General features: G+C 45.5%; 1 protein-coding gene across 4 annotated transcripts in view; it reads left to right on the top strand.

Moving 5' to 3' along the window:
- The window catches only part of Rapgef4 (Rap guanine nucleotide exchange factor 4), a 257,925-nt gene that overhangs the window by 43,755 nt on the left and 199,169 nt on the right, over positions 1 to 15,001 (top strand). For 2 of the 4 annotated variants that reach the window (XM_075984894.1, XM_075984899.1), the window contains exon 4: positions 8,112 to 8,258. In XM_075984894.1, the coding sequence (XP_075841009.1) occupies positions 8,112 to 8,258 (147 nt within the window). Of the gene's footprint in view, positions 1 to 8,111; positions 8,259 to 14,413; positions 14,789 to 15,001 lie in introns of those variants that run through there. The other 2 variants (XM_075984900.1, XM_075984895.1) reach the window with 2 other exon arrangements.

The raw sequence follows: 15,001 nt of genomic DNA, 5'->3' as shown, positions 1-15,001 counted from the left end.
TCCTCCATTGCTGGTGGGAATGCAAACTGGTACAGCTATTTTGAAAATCAGTATGGCTATTTCTCAGAAAATTAGGAAACAACCTACCTCAAGACCCAGCAATACCACTTTTGGGTATATACCCAAAGGATGCTCAATTGTACCACAAGGACATGTGCTCAATTATGTTCATAGCAGCATTATTTGTCATAGCCAGAAACAACCCTAATGCCTCTCGACCAAAGAAAGAATAAAGAAGTCGTGGTACATTTACACAATGGAGTACTGCACAGTAAAAAAATAATGGCATCTTGAAATTTGTGGGCAAATGGATGGATCTAGAAAACATATTGAATGAGGTCACCCAGACCCAGAAAGACAAATATAATATGTACTCACTCATAAGTGGCTTTTAGACATAAAGTAAAAAAAAAAAAAAAAACCAGCCTAACAATTCCCAGAGAACCTAGACAGCAAAGAGGATTCTAAGAGAGACATACGTGGATCTAATCCCCATGGGAAGTAGAAAAAGGCAAGATCTCCTGAGTAAATTGGGAGTGGAGGGATCATGGGAGAGAGTAGAAGGGGCTGGGGAAGGGAAGCTGAGAAAAAATGTAGACCAATAAAAACAATTAAAAAACAAGAAATCACGATAAACCTTAAGTAGGCTTATAAAAGTCACTACATCAGACAACAGCACCCAACTTGTGCATGCATAATGTGTGTGTGTGTGTGTGTGTGTGTGTGTGTGTGTGTGTGTGTGTGTGTGTGTGTGTAAGGTCTTGTTTTTCCCTGCAGATTTGTAGGTGGGGAGACTATGGTATATCTAAATCCTAAGAACATGTATTATTTTTTAAACTAATCTAGAAGCATCCAAACTGTAACAAATGTTTAACCATACCAATTCCTAAAGACTGTTGACAGAATTTCATGTTTCAAACACAGAGAATAGTGGTCGTGAAAGCCTGTGCTTCTTTGTGGCACTTACCTCAGTATTGCCTTTATTTGAACAAACCCAGCAGCTAAGTCCCGAGGTCCCTGAGGTCTCCTCGTGGAACTTGGTTGGGTATGAGTAGGTGCAATTAGATACCTGTAAATGGAGGCCAATAGTTTCTGCTTTAATGAGTCGATGTATATAAAGCACTTAGTACGAAACTTTGGAGAGAGCAGGGTCCCCTAATGGAGAGTTGAGGGCTACCATCCCTGCAATGCTGATATTGGTCACAAGAGGGCAGTGTTAGAACACGAAAAGCAGGAAAAACAGCTCCGTATATGAAAAGGCAGGAGTTTAATTTTTAGCCATTTCACTGGGAGCAGAGAATCAGGGCTGCACTTGGCCTTGGTCTTCTCTTCACCCCACCCCCTCATCTGTCATTGCGCCATTATCTGGCAAATTTTACTCTGGTTTTAGAAAAAAGCACTCTTATTGTTCTTCTCTCTAAGGTCAAATAGCGAACCTTTAGTCGTCCCTGCCTTTGCCTTTACAACAAAGATGCCTTCGTGGATGGCATTTTCGTTTATCAAATTTGACGCACAAATCAATCTCTCCTCCCATCCCCTCCCCCGGTTCATCCACTCAGTTCTTCCACCTTGTTTTTGTTTTCGGTGACATCACCATTTCGGGGAGACATTTGTCAGGCATATTTCTGAAGAGGCTTTAGGGGGCCCACCCAGAAGATGTGAACGGTGCCAAGCTGTCAGTGATCGGTTGTCATGCCGACTCCTGCCTGTGCTCTGGCTGTGGCTGAGATGTTTTTTAGGAAGAGAGCTTTTTAATCGACTTAGCAACTCACCTGACATAGCTTGGTTGCTCTGTATCCTTTGTCTGGGTGGCACAGTACTGGTGAGACAGGCTCTCCGCTCGGTGTGTGTGGCCTCCTGATTGGTTAGAAATGCCCACTCCTGTGTATCCTCTGCAAGCTGTCCCCAGCCTGCTCGTCTGATGTCCCTCAGCTGGCTGAGAAGCCAACGCCAGGGACATGCTCTGAAAGGAACCTGCCTCGCTGTTGCTGTTTGCCAGAGAACACACTGGACTTGAAGTATTTGCCTTCCTGCTTGGCAGTAAATCCTTTTGACACACGTACAGTTGGATGCCTTGACTGACTCTGAAATTGGGTTCCATTCAACTTTATTTCTTAAAAGCATGCTTAGAGGACTCAGTAAGTTCCAGGAGCAGATTCAAGCTCATGAGCTAAATGCAAGCGTTCTGGAACTTAATGGCAAAGTGTCTCCTATAGGTTAAAAGTGAACACTGTAAAAACATTTGCTTTGTAAGAATCTATGCTTCTGAGTCTATCTACACACTTAAAGATAACCCAACACATGAGATTATTAATTCTTGACTTAGTAATATGGAAATGAGTGAAGTCTGAATAACTAAAAGACCCCATAACTCTTTTTTGGGGGGGGAGGGGATGTTGGTTGTACTTTGTTTGTTTGGTTTGGTTTTTGTTTTCTCATCCAGGTCTTACTATATAGCCCTGGCCTGTCTGGGCCCTACTATACAGTAGACCAGACTGGTCTCAGACTCTCAGAGATCTACCTGCCTCTGCCTCCCAAGTGCGTGGTTGAGAAGCATGAGCCACCACACCCGGCCTAATACCTGATAACTCTTCAACATTACAGAATAATGAAAAGAAGAAGAAAAGGAAGCCCCCACGTGTTCACGCCGACAATGCCCAGATCTACGTATCGATTAAGTTACTCTGAGACCCCCAGAACATCTGCCAGGCCCGAGTTTCCTAGCTCGGACAGCCATCTTAACTGCTTGCGACCCGTAACCCTGGCTTTCCTCGCCCCACCCCTATTTTCGTACTGCAGGCAGGAAACAAACTTGAAATGGCTTTAGTGAGAACGCCCGCTTTAAGATGTGAGTTTTCCATAATGCAGACACACAAAGCAGATAAATTAGGGGTGATTAGATGCAGTACAAAAGGATTCTTTGATTTACGGCAGGATTGCCAGAAGGGTTCCTTTGAATACGCGCTCCCCCAGAGAGCTCAAGTGTTTTGCGGATCATTCAAACCACTTGACATCCAGACTGGGGGGACAGAGAAACTTGGAATTTAAGTGTTGAAAGCCGTCATTAGATGAAGCTTAATACAACATGACTATAGAGATTCGCTGTTGTTTAAATAATAGCAAAAATATAATTTGCTTTTTAGGAGTGGAGAAAACCTATACATGTGTGGCAATGCGACGGAGTGAGGAATTACAGTTTCCTTTATATTGTTTATTCCTATTTAATTCTGGCAAGATGGCTCAGCTGGCAAAGGGGATTGCTGCCAAGCCTGACTACTTGAGTTCGAGTCCTGAAGCCCACATAGAGAGAACCAACTCCCCCAAGTAGACACACTGACCCCCACCTGTGTGTCATGGCGGCTGTCTCCCCAAATAAATGTTTAAAAATGCACTCTGCTATTAATCTTATTAAAGGCGAGTGTGGCTATTTCACTGAGGATTCTGGGAACATATTGCCCAAAGCTGTGGAGGAGGATGTGTAATCTAGGCCTACCAAGACACAAGCCTCTTCTGATTCACCTTTGTATGACTCCGTGTGGCCCTCCTTTGCCTGGCGGTTGGTGCCTGTCACTAGAGGCTTGCTAACATCTTTTGATTTTGTACCAGCATCTGAGACAGCTGCGGATTTGTACGGCAAAGGCCCGGGCAGATTTAGTTACTGGTACCCTCAGATTGAGGTCCATGTGAACAATTTTATGTTGACTTGATACAGGCTATACTCACCTGAGAGGAAGAACCCAAACTGAAAAAATAAATAAATAAAACCTCTGTAAGATTGGACTGTAGGCAAGCCTGTAAGGTATTTTATTAATTAATGATAGATGGGGGAGGGCCCAGCCCACTGTGGTGGGACACCCCTGGGCTGATAGTCCTGGGTTATATAAGAAAGCAGGCTGAACAAGTCAGAGGGAGCAAGGCAGTAAGCAGCATCCCCCTGTGGCCTCTGCATCAGTTCCTGCCTCCAGGTACCCACCCTGTTATATGGGACTGTGAGAGACACAAACCCTGCCCCAGTGGCTTCTGGTTATAGTCATCACAGCGTCAATAACCCTAACTAGACAGGAAGCAGACCCAGTGGGGAGCTGGACTTCCGCATACGGCTGACTCAGAACGCTCCCCACAGAGTGACTACCAGGCGGGCTGTGGGCTACAGACTGCCTGTGTTGTCAAATGACATATCAGTCTGTTTTTACAAGGATCAGAAGGAATAGGCCGTGTGTATCTTGGCAAAGAGATCAGCTAGTTTCTGGTCTCGGTCCTTTCTATAACTGGCCTGGTTTGGGCAGGATGTTGAACATCTTTGAGTCTGGGTTTGTCTAGCTTATGAAACAGTGATAACGGGGGTGCTAGTGCAGGATGATAGCACTCCTAACCTCAAAATCCTAAACTGTTCAAGTCCTGAAACTTTGGGGAGCTAGGAATGGAAGCTTCTGTATCTGATCCCGTATGGCAGGCAGTTCAAACACAGTTCAGGGAATGGAGTGATGGTCACTCAATAAAGTCCCTGCCACAGAGGCACCAGGACTCACATTCAGGTCTCCAGTACCCACGTGACAAAGCTGACTTGGTCACAGGCCTCTGTAACCCTGCCGCGACAGGGGCTGGGAGAGGTGCAGACAGGCAGATCCCTGGAGCTCGCTAGCCAGCCGGCCTAGTCAATTGGTGAGTGTTGAGCTCAGTGAGAAATGATCTCTCAAAAGACCCCGCCTCGGTCCCCCCGTGTGCTCCTTTACAGCCCCGTGCACATGTCCTCACGCATGTCTACACAGAACAGCTCAGTGTGTGTACGGACGTGTCAGGGACATTGTATGGAGTTGTTTTCAGACTGTGCGTGAGGAAATATGACACAGAAGTGGTTTTGTGTTTAGACTGAGGTCTCCTCCCATATATATACATATATATACACACATATATGTGTATGAATATGTGCATATATGTAGTGCAAGTATTTCAAAGTCTTTAAACAAATGAGAAATCTGATCCTAAGCCTTTCACTCATTAGGAACATGCAGGGGTAACCTGGTAGGGCTCCAGCAGCCTTGGCTAAGCCCTCCTTCATCTCATGAAGTCTTTTATATTCTTGAATCTTTACTTCTCATTAGCTAATGTGGAACAGGGCATTATCCAGTGTTTCCCTGCTCTCTGGCCAGTGCTGACTGCTTGCTTCATTTTCTATGATACCGAAACCATTTCTTCTCAGGTGACCTCAGTAAGCAATCCACAGACAAGCAGATGTCATGAATGCTCTCCTGAACGGTTCCTGAGGGATAAGCGTGGCGATGGGAGTAGACCTGCAGCTTCCATGCCGGCTTTAAAGAAATCTCATGTTGCATGTAGAAACAGACATGCGTGGCAACATGCAGAGGGCATCTACAGGGGTCCAGGCTTTGAATGCTGACCTGTGGGGTATAGTGAGATCGGAGTGTGGACACAGGATCTTCTACAATCACCCACGCTTATCTTGTCTTCTAACCCGTGTTCACAGCAGCCTATTAACCCCAAAGCTTGGGAGAACGTTTGGATGTGATTTCATTTGACAGTTTCCTCCCGAGCCTGTAAGGAGCCCAGACTCCCATGTCAAGGAGAGGCAGCAGTGGACCGCAAACACATCGGTTAGCCTTTAGAAAGTCCGAATGGTTTCTGAGCCCTTCAGTTTCCCTGGCCTCAACTCTCTCAGTGCCTAGCCAATACCTCCCACATCCGTTCCAATTCCTAAGTAAGTTTGACCTAAAAATTGTTTTGAACCGGATGAAACTGAAGTCTGGAGCTGCGAACAATGTGGAGAGATTTCCTAGCCTGAATTTCAAGATGAGAACGTGTGTGGAGTTTGACTGATGTGCAGGATCAAATCCTCTGTCTTCTTGCACCCTAGACAAGCGCTATACCACTTGTCATTTGTGACTCCCTGTCTTTAGATTTGACTGGATCAAGCACAAAGGAGGGGGTTTAGGAAGGGTTGGCCACACAGTCACTTCTGGTGACGGCAGGTCCTTGGACTCGGGCAGTGGTTGGGCACCTGTTCCAGTGGACATTATTGTTCAGTGGAATATTCCAAGCAGTGTGGGTAGCAATACCACCACAACTGTGTTTTGGAATATGACTAGGCCTGGGTAAATTGAAAGCTCCAAGGGAAAGCAAGCGGTCCATCTTGTGTCTTTATTACAAGAGCCGTTCTCGCCCAAGAAGACAGGTCATGTTGAGTTTCACAGTCCATATTTGTGTGTGCTTTGGTGACAAACTGCCTGTATCAGGAGAGGAGGTGAGGACGATGTCCAGTTAATCTGTAGGCACCAGTTAGTTCCTGTGTGACTGACATCTTCGCGACACTCTTGCTGCAGTCCTCATGATGGGTCTCTCTCAAGTCTTAAAAGGTCTTAACACTAGCCACGATGTGGTGGCACCCACCTTTAACCCCAGCACTCAGGAGGCAGAGGCGGGGGGGGGGCTCCTGAATCTGAGGCCAGCCTGGACTACAGAGAGAATTCTAGGACAGACAGGACCAGGGCTACACAGAGAAACCCTGTCTCGAAAAGCACAACAATGAAATAAACAAATAAACAAGTCTCGACACTGGAAAGTATGTATTAAGCAAAAAACTAGTCCGGAATCTGAACTGATAGAAGAATACAGCGGTCTAGTGGGAGCCTCCAGGGATCCCTCGTTTTAGGGAATGCGTGGGAGCCTGTGATTTGTCTCAACACATCTCATGCTTCTACTAGAATGTGAAAGTTAGTCACTAACTTCCCGACCACTGATATTTCAGTCCTGGGTATGCTTTGAATGGCTTTGTTTGCAGGCGCCCTCCTGGAGAGTCTATCAACGGCTCCTCTTAAATTTGCCCCACATCTTTTTCTTTTCTTTTTCTGAAATATTATTGACTTTTATTTTCCTGAACATAGTTTTAGAGGGTAATATTTTTGCAGAAGCAATCTACCATGGTCCAAGGGCCTGGATTCTAGCGTGCATTTGTCCCAGAGATGTGACTGCAGAGCCACTGGCTGGATCTGAATAATATTTGCCTACTACTCTGTGCTAGATGCGTGTAAGGAAAAGGGCATCTTCTAACCTGGAGGGTAACCCTTGTGTGTCTCCTTAGCTTCCAACGCCTACAGAATCCATCTCCGGATGGTTCCGAGAGGCTCTTTGCATTGTTTGAAAGAAGTTAGGACCAAATATAAATGTTCTTGCCAATGTTGCATCTGGAGAGGAATCCGTTTTTACAATTTCCACAGCACATTCTTGAGCACGGACTCAGGATGTTTTATAAACAGCTACCCGTGCTTTCTCCGGTGCTGCTCTTCCTTTGTTCCGGCTGCAGGAGGCAGCGTGATACAAAGAGCTTGGCATCTCCAGTTGGAAGGACTTAGATCTCACTCTGTGGTTTCTTTGCTGCCTGACCTGAGGGGCCTCTGGGAGCTCACTCCTCAGACCTTCAGGTCCCCAGGGACAGTATTAGTCCTGCTCCAGTTTCCTGAACATTGTGATCATTCCTGCCCACCAAGAGGACCCAGTCCGCTTTCAGTAAACGGTTCTTCATTTCTTAAAGCAACCAGCATTTTCTAAAAAGATCAGATTATTACCATCAGCAGTGTTCACAGTATTCACAAACTAGACACATCCTAGCGGTCTCAGGACGAGAGTGGATGCACAGACAGTAGCGTGGCCACGCAATGGGGTGCAAAGCTACTCACGTACACAAGGATACACATCTACGGACCTGTGTGAGAACGGGGGTTACTCAGAGATGTTACGTTGAGCAAAAGAAGCCAGCTACAGATCAGAGCCTACTGTCTCTTTCTCTGTAAAGTTCCCCAGCAGGCAAAACTTCCTTCTGAGGATGGAAATCATCAGGGCTGTGATTTCCTCTGATGGGGAGGGGTCTTGCCTGGATCAGGGATACAGAGAACCTTTAAAAGAAGGGTCATAAGTCTTGATGGCATATCATTTATATCAGTGTATATATTTACTGAAATAAGTTGAACCACACAATAAGAATTGGGTACTTATTTTTTTTTTTACAAATTATACTTTAATTTGAAGAAAAATTAGTCTCTCATCCATTGCATCTTTAATTTTCTAATGACCTTTTTTTTGGGGGGGACGCTTCTCAGGATGCTGTTACCATCTGCACCCTGGGGATCGGGACAGCCTTTGGAGAGTCCATACTGGACAACACGCCCCGCCATGCGACCATCGTTACCAGAGAGAGCAGTGAACTCCTCCGCATTGAGCAGGAAGACTTCAAGACACTATGGGAGGTGAGCCCTAAGGCTTCCTGTCAATGAATGCATTTGAGGGAGTGAGAAAGAGAGGGAGGGAGGGGGGGAGAGAGCACTGCCGCGTGGATAATGGCCAAACAGTCAAGCCTTAATGTGTGCTGTTCTGAGCCGGTGGATGGAATTTAATTTTCAAAACTTGTTTTTCAAATGAGTGAGTGAAAAAGCCATTTTGACACAAGACATCCTTTTTTTTTTTTGGTTGCTAATTTAGTGCTTGCTCGATTTTTCTGTGGTTTGACATACCTTATAATTATTTCTTGAATGACCATAGAGTGTTTTATGAATTTTCTCTTTCCTATTCCACGGATGTATTCTTAGCCAGGGAACAAAATACTTTGACATTTTCTTTTGCATTTTAAAAATCATTATTGACACATTCCCGGAGAAAGTGGAATGAATGGGGTTAACATCTGGTTCATTTAAATGCTTTTAAAAATGATGCGCTCTGTAATAAGGTAAGGAAAATGGGGGGCAGTAAAGATGTCTGGTTCCTTGCCAGCTTCAGAATGCATAGGTGGCGCAGCAGCGGATGAATGCCACGGGGCCTGTTGGCGTGTGCATTTGCCGATGCTTCCCAGCGTCCCTTAGGGCACAGTGCTCATTTACAGGAAGTGCGAGGAATACATCATCTTATATGCAGTCATGGCAGGTAGAGCATTGATAAAGGCCTGGCCGAGCCTCGCATCTTTTTATGCTCTCTTTCCTTTTCAGCTCCTTTAGCTTTGGATTTTAACCTGTGGTGGCTCCTTGTCTTTGTCCCTGGCTCAGTATGTCCGGAAGTCCACCCGTCGAGCTGGCAGGCTTTGCCACTTGTCCCAGTGTGGCTGAGATTCCGAACTTGATCCGAAAAGGAATTTTGTGTAATCAAATAGCTCCCTCCCGAGACAAACAAATGACTGGCTCCTTGCGGGGCCCAGCCTGCAGGTGAGCGAGCCACGACGCTCAACCTTAAAAGTCAGGCAGAAGCTTTGGAAGGTCTTGCTGGGGGAGCCTGTTACCTTTATTCTCGGCGGCCGTGAATAAATTGTGGGGTTGCTTGTTTGAAATGTTTCTCTTAGAAAATATTAAAGAGCTCCAACGGCTCTGTAAAGTTCAGAGACAAAGCTTGGGTATTTTAGGAAGGAAAAGTGAAAAGTCAGTTTATGCGGGGTATGTGGGCAAAGGCGCTCTGTCAATCAGAAGGAACCAGGTTCCAGGCAAATGAGCGGATTGTTTTTGTGATGGGGATTTGGGAACTGACTTAAGAAAGTAAGCCATGGCTAAAGGTACCATGTACCATGGTGGCCGTTCTGTTTGTGGCCAGGCTGGGAGGGGAGCTTTGGGGAAATACAGAACACCTGTTTCAGTCAGGAGCCTACAGGGTTGCGAGGGAAGTTCTTGAGAAGTCGCTGCCTAAGAACGTTAAAACAATCTGTAGGACTGTTCTTCAGATAAAATAATAATACAGGGAGTATTCACTGCTGGACATGTAGCCCAGCAGTTAACCCAAAGCTGAATTTGATTCATCTTGCTTTTCTTCTGGGCCTCTTTAATGTTACCAAGACATCATGACATTTTATCCCGAGTATTGAATGTGTATCTCAAGGAAATTAGCATCTTGCCACAACCCATAGTGCCATTATGTGTTATGTACATACAGAGTGAACCCTAGTATCCCGAAATCATCTGATAACTGGTGTAGACTTCATGTTTCCCCAGTTGTTCCAAAAATATGTTTTGTAGATGTGTATTTTTTTTCAAACCAGGCTCAGGTGAAAATCAAAACAAAGCGTGTTATATTTGACTGTGATATTAAAACTTTCTCTGTGTCTCTTTCTGTCTCGTCTCCCCTCCTTTCTTTCCCTCCTCCTCTTGTCATGGACTTCTTTAAAAGGCCTGGTCAATTTCCTCTCACCCCAAATTTGTCTGATTATTCTCATGTTATCTTCGTTGATGCTCTGCCCAGGATTTTGGTAAAGAGATGCTCGGGCTAAAAGTTAACCCAGTCAAGTCAAATATTTTGTTTCCCAGAAAATGTGCTGGGGTTGCTGATGGAGACGGTAAGGAGGCCGGTCATGGCTATCTCCTGTTGGCCACGTGTCTGTCGCTTGGGTAGCTTCCATCTACATACCTCAGGCTGTTTCCTGTTGGTACACCTCTCAGGGATGAATTGTTAAATGGGAGAACTAACCCCGAGGGCTGTCATGGCTGCGCCAAAGCTTTGCTTGTGTCTTCCAGTTCTGTGGGTCACCCCTCATTGGTAGCTTGAGAGCCCGTCTTCTGTCTTCTGATCGCTCTAGTCCCCTGGGATGGGGACAAGATCCAGAAAGCCTTTCCGAGTTGAAAGGAGGGGATGTTTTTATTATTTATTTATTTATTTTTTTAATTTTTAGAGACAGGGTTTCTCTGTAGCTTTTTGGTTCCTGTTCTGGAACTAGCTCTTGTAGACCAGGCTGGCCTCGAACTCACAGAGATCCGCCTGCCTCTGCCTCCTGAGTGCTGGGATTAAAGGCGTGCGCCACCACCGCCCGGCGAGGGGATGTTTTTAATCCCGACTTCTTTTACAGGTGGGAGACCAGAAACTTGTACCCAGAGGACACAGTCAGACGCTTCCTGTTCATGTAGCTACACTCGGGGTGCGAGTGAGTTGTTCAGTCAGTGCTTAAACCATCTGAAGTGAAATTCAATAAGCCTCTCATGTAGTCGTCTGTTAACCAAGGTTTTATTAAAGGGCATCCATGTGTAGATACACTGCCTATAATCCCGGGAAATCGTACAAGTCTAAAGTAGCTTCTCAGGAAAGCTTAAACCATGCTCACCTTAAGGCTTATTTATTCAACAAATGCTAAGCAGTTCCCCTGTGTCAGGCATCAGTGAACAAGACTGGCAGGATTCTGTTCTCAGAGCAGGGGCTGCCACTTCGCCATTTGGAGGAGACGGCAAATCCATCAACTGTGCCATTTCAGAATAGGGCACATCGTTTTCAATACGCTTTGCTTCTATTCCCTGAATATCGGGATATACCAGTGGCAAATACAGCACTCTCTGCGAGCAAAACATTTGATAACCAAATAGTTTTTTTCTTGATTATGTCAAACCATACAGTTTATAATTTAGTCATCCAGTCACCCCTTGTACTGATAAGTGGCTCTGTTATCCAGCATCATACTGAACCCCAAGTTGGATCTGTTAGAAAACACTTGAGGAAGGAGTCCAGGATGCAAGTGGGGGGTGTCGCTGACCTGCGAGTCTCCGAGAAGGTATCACCAGGTCCAGAGCTGAGGTGAGGTCAGACATTCCAGGTCTTAAAAATGAGAGAACCTCAGTCTGGCTCCAAATTTGCATGTTCGTCCCTCTCATCGTCCCTCTCATCTGGTCCCTGGGAGGAGGGGAGATGCCACACAGGTGGTCTGTTTTATGGTGAGAAGCCTTATATGTAGCTTGTGGTCCTTAGATTATCCGTTAACTCCACTCAGAGGGGCTGTAGGAACTGAAACTGTGGTTCTCAGTCATCAGCAGCCGGCACAGCCTGAGAAGCAGTGCAAGCAGCTGCATCCTGGGATTTGAGCGGAGGTAGGAAGTCCCCACCCTTCCCAGGTGGAAGGTGGGTCTCCCAGGCTCCTGCAGACACTCACTCAGGGATCCGGGGGGGTTTTGGGATCCTGCTCAATTCCACTGTGAGGGCGCCTGGCTTTGTGTGGTCTCTTATGTTCTAAATCCCAGAGGCAGCTCTGGGATATTTTAAAATTGCCATGCTGTGACCAGAAATGTTTCGCAACATCTAACCAAGGCATCAGCTCGGAAGCTTCATAGTATTCCTTCTTAGGTCTTCCTAAGGAAAAGTAATTCTCCTTTATTCCAATGTTTTAGCTTCCAGTTTATGGTTTGATTTGAGGATGCTGGGTTGGTCCATTGGAAAGTCATTCTTGCTTTCTTAGCTGAAGGGAATTGTGGGAAATTTACTTCAAGTGGGTCAGTAATGCGCCCTCTTCTCATGCTTCTTTGACACCTTAGCCAAGGTCTAAAACGTCCGAGTCTCCAGTCATATCTCAAAGGGAAAGCTAGGCAAAGAGGGGTACAGGATTGGAGTGACAGAAGACAGTGAGATGTCTGAATTCCATTCAGGAGAAAATTAATTTGGAAGTCTTGGGCAGCCATTTTTAGTACTTGAGACAACTATAATTTATAACTTAAACTCCTTTACACCGGTGGCATTTTAGGCTCTGTAAGGAAGCTAAATGGCAAAGCAGTTAAGTGGAGGTCTGGGAGTTTAAACCCATTATTAATAGTTGATCCAAGATTATAGGTATTTATGATGGATGGTGGCTCTTGGAATAAATATAAAACTGATTTATTATCCAGTTCTATGAATCTCTTAGTGCTCGGTTTCTGATGAGAACACTGTTCTCAACCTTCCCAATGCTGCAATCCTTTCACACAGTTCCTCATGCTGTGGTGACCCCAACCATAAAATTACTTCATTGCTACTCCGTAGCTGTAATTTTCCTATTGTTATAAATTATAATATAAACATCTATGTTTTTGGGTGTTTTAGGTAACCCTGTGAGAAGGTTCTTTGAATCCCAAAGGGTCACAACCCACAGGCTGAGAGACGCTGGTTTAGAAGAACAATGGTGATAGGCTGTTATCTCATTTTCCTCTTTATATTTAATATTATATTTCCATGAGAATGCTTTGGGGTCTGTTTTGAGATCTCTCCAAAGCAATGAGTGAGTAGTATGTGTTTGGAGAAGTAGGCGAGAGAGGCCATCTTGATTGAATTTGGGAAAGATGTCAGCGGACACCCTAGATCCAGCAGTCTACCACTTTTACTAGCCTTTCAGGTGCATAAACATCACTCTGGAATTGTTCCTTCTACCGTGAGTCATATCTGAGCATTTTCAAGTAATATATATTTATGAATACATCTTTGAAAATTTAAAGATGCATTTAAACATAAAGGCAGTATTTTAAACTTACAGATTGGGCCTTCTCGATGAAAGCGGCTGTGTAGCTGTAGCTGTTAACCACGCAGTTGATGGTAAACTACCATGATTTGATTCCAGCCAGAGGGGCGTATCTGAGATGTGGTGTCTGGTAGGGTTTATCCCCCAACTATGCCTGTGGCTTCAGGAATAGCCAAAATGCTGTTTCATGTCTTAGGAGATATACATTTTAAATGATAATAATATTAAGTAGATCCAGGTGTGTCGGCACACACCTCTAATCCCAGCGCTCAGGAGGCAGATGCAGGTGGATCTCTGAGTTGAGGCCAGCCTGGTCTACAAAGTGAGTTCCAGGATTGCCAGGGCTACCCAGAGAAACCCTGTCTTGGAAAAAAAAAGTTAAATAAATAAATAGAAGAACGTGTTTCTGTCTTAGGAAACCAATCTGCCACAGGGCTATTTCTCAGAGCCACGAATGCGATTGGAGAAAGGTATTTGTGCTTCTCTATTCCAATTTCCAGAGTGGTAATTTTGTCCAGAAGATTCTACCAGAAGTACTGGTAATTATGAAGAGCTTTTTAGCTATCTTCCTTCACTGCCTCCTTTACATTCAGAGGGGACAAAGCGTTTTTCTATTAATAATTTCCGGAGCCACCGTGAGATGGAAATTGTTGACATGACAGCAGGCTGGTCTTTGGCTGACATGTGTTAAAAGCCATACTGTAACAATACCTTCAGGAGTCATCCGCTCCTGCCCGAGTCGGCTCGATGCCCCTAGCTGTCTGCAACTGTCACGAAAATGAAAGCCAGATACCAAAAACACAGTCGCTGGGAACACAGATGTCAGGAGTCAGCCGGCTAGGTTTTGTGGTTCCATTCACAGGTTTGCATCAGGTTGTTTTACTCTCATGTGAGTGGACCAGCATTTCAGATGGTTGTCAAGGGAAAGAGTCTGTCCCCAGATCCACACCTTCATCCTAGGTAGCACCGGAGCCTGGGAGCCGAGGACCCTGCTTCTCCTGCGGCAGAGGCCCGTGCTGACTTTTTAGCAACTTTGGATTTTTCTGCTGTAGGGTTACTTCCCAGGCCAGAAATTTGCATCAAAGGCCCAAGAAAAATACATCCAAAAATAAACATGAAAGCCAAGACTTCATGCCAGGAACTCCAGCCACACACATCCTGTTGGCTGGTCCCCTGGTCTCTCTCCTCACAGCTCTGACTCTTTCAAACCGAGCGGAAGCCCGCGCCGATGACTCGGACCTGATGCCAGCACAAAGGTCTCACGCCTCAGTCCTCAAGTGTCTCCACGGAGTGGCAGAGGTGATTCAAATCCAGAGAAGAAAGGAGTGAAGTTCTTAGGCGTGAACTAAACTTAAAAAAAAAAAAAGTTAGTCTTTTGCTACCTGTGAGTGGCCAAGTTTTCCTGCAGACCCTTCAGCGCCGCTCCCTCCCTGCGGCTGCAGAGACTGGCCGAGGATTTGAATAGGGACCTGCTGGTGATGACGGTCCCCTGTGCTGTTCAGATCAAGGCCGGCCACTCACTGAATGTCTGAGACCTCCAGCAACGGATGCATGCTGTACAAGGTCAGAGGGTCTTTGATTCTTTAGAGACGGTGGGAGGCTGGGGGAATATTATATGTCACAGCTCTTGTTTGACTGGAGGAATTGCTCCGGAATGTGTCTGGTTTTTCTGATTATGTTCTACCTAGACGTGTCCCAAGGCATGGCCATAGTTTTCTTTCATCTTTGTTTGTGGCTGTCTGTTAGAGGGTGGGGTGAGTGGTGATTCATCCTTTT

This window comes from Microtus pennsylvanicus, chromosome 9, assembly GCF_037038515.1.
Source record: "Microtus pennsylvanicus isolate mMicPen1 chromosome 9, mMicPen1.hap1, whole genome shotgun sequence".
Classification (NCBI taxonomy): domain Eukaryota; kingdom Metazoa; phylum Chordata; class Mammalia; order Rodentia; family Cricetidae; genus Microtus; species Microtus pennsylvanicus.
The sequence above is the reverse complement of the archived record's forward strand: the minus strand, read 5'-3'. Positions and strand labels throughout refer to the sequence as shown.